General features: G+C 42.2%; 1 protein-coding gene across 4 annotated transcripts; it reads left to right on the forward strand.

Moving 5' to 3' along the window:
- The first annotated feature begins 1,008 nt into the window (after positions 1-1,008).
- On the forward strand, positions 1,009-6,789 carry LOC147324356 (carbohydrate sulfotransferase 1). Of its 4 annotated transcripts, none has more exons than XM_086298101.1 (4): positions 1,009-1,558; positions 2,989-3,106; positions 4,441-4,621; positions 5,452-6,789. In XM_086298101.1, exons 3-4 carry the CDS (start codon positions 4,483-4,485, stop codon positions 6,576-6,578), a joined length of 1,266 nt encoding a protein of 421 aa, XP_086154227.1. In that variant the 5' UTR covers positions 1,009-1,558; positions 2,989-3,106; positions 4,441-4,482; the 3' UTR covers positions 6,579-6,789. The 4 variants fall into 4 exon arrangements, with proteins under 4 accessions (XP_086154227.1, XP_086154226.1, XP_086154225.1 ...); XM_086298099.1 differs by lacking the exon at positions 2,989-3,106 and having other exon boundaries at positions 1,010-1,296; positions 1,407-1,558; XM_086298100.1 differs by having other exon boundaries at positions 1,009-3,106.
- The last annotated feature ends 2,750 nt before the right edge of the window (positions 6,790-9,539 follow it).

The following is a 9,539-nucleotide window of genomic DNA, read 5'->3' on the forward strand; positions in this document are numbered from 1 at the left end:
GTGAAACATTAGTTAAGAGCCTGAGTGTTCTGGAAAAGAAATTGAAAAGCACAATGAATCTTTAATGCAAGTATGTCCATATCTGTTCTCTTTGCATGTAGTGAGGAACAAGTGTGGGCATAGCTAAACGGGGAGGCCTGTGGAGGATTCAGCCTTCAAACATGGAATATTCAACTTTTTCTTACTGCCTGTATCAAACCTCGCCAAGAACGTGCGGGGGCGTTAGGCTGTTTAGAGCCGGGGAATCAATGCTGTAGGCAGGCAGAGGGGAGGGATCGGTGCTTAGAGGAGCGGAGAATGGGCCACACTTGTATCACTCACAAGGTGTTCTTGGCAGTTTGCTGCCCTCTGTGCAGTAAAGCCTTCAACTTGTAATGTTCCTCAACCCTGTAACACCACAAAAAGGTTGCTCCATATCTGTGTGGGCAGATTTCCATCCCCTCCAGTATCCATTTCTGAGATTATTTCTGCCTGCCTTCGCTTTGGTGTTGCACTGCCTCGAAAGATTTTTCTGGATGAAGGCAGAAAAGGCTGGAATAACTAAAAGGATGTTTAGGGCTTCTGATGAATTGACAGCTCGTTCGATAGCAGACACTATAGGAAAACAGATAAGGACTACAGCAGAAAAAATACATTACTCTGTTAATCTGTGTTTATCTCCATAAAGACACAATTCAACCAGCACAATTCAAGATAAACCACTGAGATAAATCAGACTGCAAACACAATCCACCCCCATTCCCAAGAGTAATGAAGTTGTCACTGGCAAAATCTGACCCTAAAGCAACGCTCCAGGGACAATGATATGGTGCCCACATCTCCACACAAGGAGGCTGGCAGCCTGGAGAGGGGACACATGCGATGATAGCAGTCATCCTCACTGGAATGGGGGAAAATAGAGGTCATTGTGTCACTCATCCAATGGGAGGCGTGTGTGTGTGTGTGTGTGTGTGTGTGTGTGTGTGTGTGTGTGTGTGTGTGTGTGTGTGTGTGTGTGTGTGTGTGGTGCTCCAGTTGAGCATATAGTGAGAATCCCTGCAGAGATGGTGACAGCAAAGGAGGAATAACACCAGCGAGATGCTGAAGTGATTGTTGATGCATGGCTGGAGCCGATGAAAGATAAAAAATGGGAAATATCTGCTCCTCGTTTACCTGCAAACAAGTTGAATTACAGATGGAAGGTGGAGTTTTAGTTAGAGTGCATCTCATATTCAGATTAGGCTACTCCCTCTTAAGATCGTATATATTTCCAAGACGTAATGAAACGTGCCCTACGGCTTCAAAGCGTAATGCACGGTAAGGCAATCGTGCATCCAATCTAGAGACCCGGTTCCAGTACTCTGTGTGGTCTCTTGAGGGGTGAGAAATACCTCTTCGCTCATCTACTCGCCGCTCTCCATCCATAGCGCATCTCCAGCTCTGAAGCCACTTTGGATGTGGACACCAGCGGCAGCGCTCGATCCCTCCGCTTCACACACTCACACAAACACACTTTTAGCGATGCAGCGTACCAAACAGGACCGGCCGGAGAATTCCTATCTCATCAGGCGCATTGATGGTAAGACATTTATTTCATTCATTCTTCTTCTTCTTCTTCTTTTTTTCATTTTGCGCTGAAAGAGCCGTGATCGAAGTGTGTCACTGTCGAGATAATCACTAAATATTTTAAAGATGTGTTCTTAAAACAACTGAAACTGTCTCTTGAGCGATTCTACGGTGAGTTTAAAGTGACACCGTCTTACTTTATCGGCTGCTGTTTTTACTATGCCGTAAATCTCCAAAGGAAATCTTGTTTTTGTAGCAAACGCGTAGAAAACTAACGGAAGTATTTATTTTAGATGCTATTTATGATAGTAATCATTTTCAGATGCCAAATTGCGCTTTTCGTCACTGCTACTCCTACTTAAACTGGCAGTACAGTAGCATAAATTGAATGCTACTACTCTTTACCGATATGTTTTAGTGTTTCGGTAAACTTAACATTTTTTTCAATTTGATTTTGCACTTTAACACATTCACTCTGTCTGTTTCTGTCTGTTTCCACTGTTTGAAAGGGAATCAAACACTGAGAAAACCTTTAGTCGGAACCTTATAAGTAAATATTATATTCACTGTGGACAAGACCAGATGAAGCGCTGACCTTTTTCTTTTTCCCCTTTTGCGCCTCTCAGTACCTTTTGTTTTCCCTTTTCTTTTAATGTTTTTGTGCTGGAGGAATCATGTAGGACAAGCTTCATCTTCACCCCCCCATCACAGGAGCCCCTCTGTAGCCCGGGGTCAGATGTATCTCCTTTGAGCGCTGCAGTGTTCTGCTCTGCTCTCCTGCCTGTGGATGTGTGAGTGCGCGCGTGCGCGCGCGTGCGTATGTGGTATTGGTTTAGACAGAAACAGAGAAAGGAAAAATGCATAGATGCTAGGACTGGAGCGTTGAAACGCCTCCCGATGATGCTACTGTTGCTCAACTGTGTTTTCCAGGATTGATCGCCAGGCGTGGCCAATAAATAGCCTTCCCCTGAGGATCTTTGAACACACAGAGGGGCCTTAATAGAAAAATCTTTGGCACTGTCACATCCCTCAATCACCTCCATCCCAAATCCCTCAGTCCCACCCTCATCGCTAACTCCTAACCTCGTTTGTTGTCTTTGTTTTCCACAGAGGCAATTACCTTTCTTGCACCAAACACTTTTGCTGCTATGTTTTCTCAGCAGCAGCAATGCCTGCTTGCTGAATTTACAAGTCAAACCTGACAGAGTGTAATCTCCGGTCAGTCTTGTCCCTGTGGTTGTTATTCCTTGTAAGGAATGTTATTGTACAAGAGGTACAAAAGCTGAGACCATCTGAAGCCTGCAGTCCCCTTCCAGCTGTTGACTGAACATCAATTATTCCGGGTGTGAGTGCCGACGCAGAAGGTGTTATAAGCCGGGGAGAACGGAGGACTTGCAAATCAAATTGCTTTAATCCATTGAAGCATCTGTCTTCATTCTCCAGAGGGAAGCTCGGTGTGCAGCAGAGGAGCTCTGAGCCATGATCATGACTGGAAAGGAAAACAAAACCTGTCGCTGAGGAATTACATGATGCGCCTTGGTCAGCCAACTGTGCAGTAGGGGTATGGATGGCAGGGCTGTCAAATTGACAGATTTTTGTTTTAAATGTCAGAGATAGAAACAAGCTTGGTCAAAGTTTCTCATTATCTGCAGTCATTCATACAATCGTTCTATGTCTCTATCTCTCCTTTCCTTCCACATACACAGAAGCGACTTTAAAGTAGCCCTAAAACAAAGAGCATGACGTCCTTGTTCCTGTTATCCTGTCTGCAACTATCAGTCTAAGAAACAAACTTTCTCCCCCGATGTGTTCATTCTGCATCACTGTTTTTAGCTGTATTCAAACAGAATGGCTCATGATGTCAGCTCGATTTCTTTTCCCCTCACCCACAGAGTAAATGTCTTTGGTTTGGTGCTGTTTGTGATTAATGGAACATCAAAAGCTCAGTGTGATACATTCCTGAGGATATGAGTCTGCCAGGGACACATAAACATCATTAATGAACAAGAGGCAGACTGGAGAGAGATGGAGTGACAGAGAGAGGGGTGAGGAAGCAAACAGGAAGGTGATATTTATTTTTGTCAGTTCGGTGATATATATTTACCTGTGATTTTGATTATGATTGCCTTCGCGCAGCCACTTTGAGTGATGGAGAGACAGTTTGTACCCAGGGATCTCGAGCGATTACCTACCATCAGCTTGGTGTATAGGGACGGATGGATGGCAGCTTTTTTTTTTCATGAATACATTTGGAAAATCACATCTACCTTTGCTCTTTCATGCCCAGTGGCAAAGAATTCGGAAGTGTACAAAGGAAACTTCTACGCTCATCTGTATGAAGACAGCTATATTTATCTGGGTATGTAGCTCTACTGAGCTTAGACGCTTAATTACCCAGAAGAGAGGAAAGCAAAAATGAAATGCAATTATGCCACTGCGTGCACAGTATCCTGAATTGTGGAGCTTTTGTATATAGGGACATTACCGCTACCATTTCTCCGTGACCTCTGCGCACTTTCTCAGTGGCACAAATCTGTGGATCCTTATGGAAACATTTTATGCTCGGTAGCTGGCTGCTGCCTCGCATTTACTGCTCAGAGATGAAAGTGTTATCAGATTTAGAAAGGTTAAGCAATTTCTTTATTGACTAATACTATTGCAGCAGGAACTACTGCTGAAGGACAAAGGTTTGTATTCTTAACTAGCAGGAGAAAAGTTAATGACATGCACCCTTGAGCAAGATTCCCTGCTGCTCCAGCATGAACAGCGCAGAAGGTCATCAGTGGAAACCCACAGGCACAAGTGTGTCAAAGCTGCACATGTATGTAGCTTTGAAATTAAATACTATTGTGTGTGTGTGTGCGTGTGTGTGTGTGTGCCTCTGTGGCTTTCCAGCATTGTCAGTGGAAAGGATGTAGAGTCAGAGGTGGAGGCAGGATGGAGTGCTCCTGGAAGACGGTGCTGCTTCTTGTATGTGCGTCTCTGGGGGTCCAGTACACAGCCATCCGGACCCTGAGGGACTCGCTGTCAGGACCTTGTCAGGGAGCTTACCGCTGCCAGAGCAGACATCTCAGAGGTACTGCCCGATGGCCAATTTACACTGCCCCACATACCACACTAAAGTCTGCACATCTGTTGGCATGCATATAGGTTTATTATTATATTTAATGCAAATCTAACATGAATAAACTAAAATGAGTATGAGACAAATGAGACAGTATTTGGCAGCACAGCAGCAGCAGGCATGCAGTGATGCACTCGCAGCGCTTGATTGGTGACATTATTTCTATTCCAGCATCAAGAATCAGGCTGCAACGCCACGGCTGTTAGTGACTTAAAAGAAAAAATACAGAGGATCATTAACTACGGGAATTCCCTGTAAGTGGAGAGGACAGAGAAATTAAATATGTGTGATTGGTTTTAGAATCCTCCTCCAATCCGTCTCCATTAATCCTCTCTCATAGCTCACATGTGTGTCGGTGACGAGCTCCTGTGTATAAAAGTAGCATCCTCTTTGCAATCAACTCCTAATCAGGAGTAATTACACATTAGCTATTTGTGCTATATTTAGAGATCCACCATTTCTCATCCCCCCGGTAACCACCAGCAAACAAGCAACTTACTCATGAATGTTTACCCGCTAAATTATTTACACTTTATTGGCTTGATTCTGTATTTCTTCTAGACTAAAGACTGGCTCTAATTCATTTTTATGAGCTGAAATTATTCTTCTGAAATTAATGAAATAACTCTTTTTCACTAGAGCTTGAACAGGTAATAACATATTATGCAATGAGTTATTTAAAGCTGTTCACCTTGTTGCAAGAAAACATAATGAAAGTGACGTCAGTATCGCATAATACACATTAAAACAGTCAAGATTTTTTTTTTTTTTTTTTGCTTAAGACTCCCGGTGGAGAACCTCCTGCGATGACAGCTGGCTGCCCATGGCTTCACCTCGGAAGCACATCCTGCTGTTTGCCACTACACGCAGTGGTTCCTCATTTACCGGACAGCTCCTCAACCAGCATCCTGGGGTCTTCTATGTGTTTGAACCTTTGTACCACGTCCAGCAAGCCTTCACCAACTCCAGCAGCAGGCTGCGTCGCACCTTGGACCGCCGTGCCTTGCTGGGTGCTTACAGGGACCTTCTCCTCAATCTGTACACTTGTGAGCTTCACTTCATGGAGAATTACATCCGTCCCGAGCCTCAAGACCACATCACAAGCTCCTTTTTCCGCAGGAGCTCCAGTCATGCCCTCTGTTCCCCTCCGGTGTGCTCTGATGGAGTAGTTGCAGCGGCCTCTGATCCACCCGATGAAACCTGGTGCCCTAAGAAGTGCGGGGCCCTGAACCTCACTTTAGCCTCTATGTCGTGTCTGTCGAGAGGGCATGTAGCTGTAAAGACCGTGCGGGTACCTGAGGTGGGGGATCTGCGCACTCTGACTGAAGATCCACGTCTGGACCTTAAGATCGTACACCTGGTGCGAGACCCCAGAGCCATTCTTGCTTCACGCATGATGGCGTTTTCTGATCAGTTTCGCGCTTGGAAAATATGGAATGCTACGGGGCGGCAGCCTCGTTACGTGGACCTTTCGCAGATCACCAGCACCTGTAAGGACATGGCAGCCTCTGTAGAAACAGGCCTGCAGAGACCTGCATGGCTGCGTGGACGCTACCTGCTGGTACGGTATGAGGACTTAGCATTGAACCCGAAGGACAAGGCCAGTGAAATCTACAAGTTTGCAGGGCTGGAGATGGAGGACAGGGTGAGGACGTGGATTGCAAAGAACACCAACAGTAACGCGTCGTCTCCATCTGAGTGGAACTACAGATACTCCACCACCAGAGACTCCAGAGTGACAGCTGAGAGCTGGCGGCTTCGACTCGGCTTTGACATTGTGAGAACGGTTCAGAATCTGTGTAATGACACTCTGGCTCTGCTGGGATACAAGCAGGTTCGCTCCGTGGCTGAACTCAAAAACTTGTCACAGAGTTTAGTGGAACACAGGACATTTCAACCAGTCACATAACAGATTCTGCTGTGGGTTTTAAGTTAAATCTTTATGCTCTTTATTTCTGCTCAGTTTAAATGAATGTAATTTATCTTAATTTTGAACAATGCCTAAAACAAATTATATTTATTGTAGTTTCACCTTTTGTTAAAGATATTAAAAGTGACAAATCGCAAGTGTGTGTTGCTGAAAAATGTTAATTACCCAAAATAAAGTCCGTACTGCTGTATGTGTTGAATGCTTTTCTTAACTGTATAGCAAAGCTCTGAGGTCTAATGAGATAAAGTTTATGCTTGACTGGGAGGAGGGGTTAATGTAATTTTAATAGTTATAGGTAAAAAGACATGCCAGAGTCCAGGTGCCATTTCACAGTAAGTCACTCAAAACATGGCCCCAAATGAAAGACAAAAATAAAAGGAAAGAAATTACAGGGCTTAGCTTCCAAGTGTCTCTAATGCATTTTGGAAAAGGATTAAAATGTCACATATTGCAGGTAGAAAATCTTTTCTGGTGCAATCTCCTGCAGTGCACAGCAGCTCTGTTTTCACTATGTCAACAATAGGAGATTATTTCTTGTTTCTTCACTGTAAATACTTAAATACTGTAATAGCTGATTAAGTGGTGCAATGCAAGTATGAAAATATAATGTTCTGGATGTGTTGAGGCATTTTTGTCAGTGTTCCTTTACTGTTTGTATTTTTTAGACTTTTTCTAATAAATTATTCATATCATGAGTAATGCATATCTACCACATTGGCAAAATCTTCTTCCAGCCATATTTGTTTGATGTTATTTATTTATTTATTTATTTAATCCTGAGAGGAAAGACGATAAGTACCTGAGTTTTAGAGTTTCACACAGAGAATGGTGTAAATTTGTTGTGTTTTATCTTGTAATCCCTCTGTATCTGGCTTGTCTTTAAAACAAATTAGAATCGTGCCAATGTGTTTTCTAGTAACAGATTTTTGAGTAAAACAAGTTTCATTTATCTTTGAACTTAATAAGACTAATACCAGCATCACTCAACTCTGTGTTCACTTAAAACTGTCCTTTGTGTCTAAACAGACAAAGGAATTGTACTCTCTTCAGACACCAGCCCATTTATTCCTATGTAGGACTGCTCTCTTGAGATAATGCTGGAGGTAGTTTTTGAGAACGAACTCATTGGATGAATCACAGACAAACTACTGTTTCGCTGTGATTTTCTTGCCTTTTAAATGCAAACACTGCATTTGCCTAAGGAGGTTGCAATTGTGGCTCGCTGGGAGCTGTGAGCTTTGATGCTCATGCTGCTGAAGATGGCCACTCCTCAGTGAAGGAAAGTATGCAATTTGACTGTAGTAGTCATGCTGCTCTGTGAGTACTATTAAATCTGAAGTGAAATTGTCCCTTAAATAATGTATTTTTAGACACCCTGTCCTCCCCGTCCTTCCTGTAGCTGCCCCGTAGCTGCTGACAACAGGGATATCTTAGCACAGTCCAAAGAATTGATCTACAGATCTAGCTGAGGAGAAACAGGATTTAAGATGCATGGAGAAAAGAGCAGCCGCCTTTCTTTGAACTTAATCTGCAAGGCTACACAAACTGGCCATAAAGCAAAGCTTTATGACACCCGGGGAGATGTGCTTCATCGGTTTTTCCATCCCCACTCTGACACACAAAGCTGCAAGTGGCCTGAGTCAGCCATCGGCTAATTACCCATTTCTTCTGCACTCAATACTGACGACCCCTTTCTGTCTCCTTAACAGTGCTGACAAATTCAGGCTTTATCTATACTGAGGAAAATATGAGGTGTGCACCGTTACTGGGAAATGCAAAATAGCAAACAGTTTATCTGTGTCACTGGTTTAAAATTACCCACGGGATCCTAACATATAAATAACACTAAACCAAAACAGTTAGACAGTGGCACAAAAAAGAGTAGAGAGCTATTCCAAGTTTTAAAAAGATCTTTGCCGTATAGAATTCAAAATCAAACATTTTAGTAGCAAGTGTTGTATAAAAGTTTGTTTGAAGACAGAGATAGATGTTAACATTTTTAAAGTGCTTTGAAGCTCATTCCAAATACATGGACCTTGACAGGCTAGACTAAAACTTGTACAAAGGTATTTTCTTCGTGTTATATGTGTGAGAACAATAATATATTGGCATAAGGTCACAACAGCTTTTATATAGCCTAAATACTACATTACATAACAAAATCTTACATTCAGTTAACTTCAGAAGTTTAAATAACTTTGTTTGATAAAGTCTGTAAGTGTTGCATCATGTAACATTACAATAATGTAGTTGAGGCTCAAGCAGAGAGCGCTAAAAGGTCAGTGGTGCTCCACTCTGAAGACAATGTCCCAGTTAAAAAAATTAGTAAACCAACATATTTATATAATTTCTTCATTAGTTCAATATTCCACATTCATCAATGTGAACACCTCAAAAATTTCAAATACAATAAAATTGTTTGTGCTGACATTTAATGTTAATTTATTACGTTTAAATCAAACATCCACCTTTTATCAGTTCTTCAGTTATACTATGTTGGAGTTAATACAGATTTTCAAGAGACAAAAATATATTTGTGGGATCAGCAAACTAGAGTAATTAACAAAATCATTGATACATAGAAGGAAGAGAGCAGTCTTAATCGATCTATGTGGGACCCCACATTTGATGTAAATTTCTCCCTTTCTTACATATAACTTCTAAACCCACTGAATGCTGTGCCTCAAACACAGCAATGTGTTTTAAAATCAATGGTATCAAATACCTTCAGTTAGTCGAGGAAGATTTCTATGCCACATTTATGACTATCAGTAGCATCATTGCTTTTTTCACAGAGATGAAGAGCTGCCATTATAATATATTGTTATGAAAGAAGAATGTTCAATGTAAGTATTACGCACGTTTTCCAGTACTTTGGAAATGCTTGTATATGACACCTTCAGGAGGACTAATAGTTTTAGAAAGGTTTTCTTCTGAACT

This window comes from Aulonocara sp. 'chitande type north' Nkhata Bay, linkage group LG7 (assembly GCF_057382095.1).
Source record: "Aulonocara sp. 'chitande type north' Nkhata Bay isolate Kocher_YH1m ecotype deep benthic linkage group LG7, A_spYH_male_GT1.1, whole genome shotgun sequence".
Lineage (NCBI taxonomy): Eukaryota > Metazoa > Chordata > Actinopteri > Cichliformes > Cichlidae > Aulonocara > Aulonocara sp. 'chitande type north' Nkhata Bay.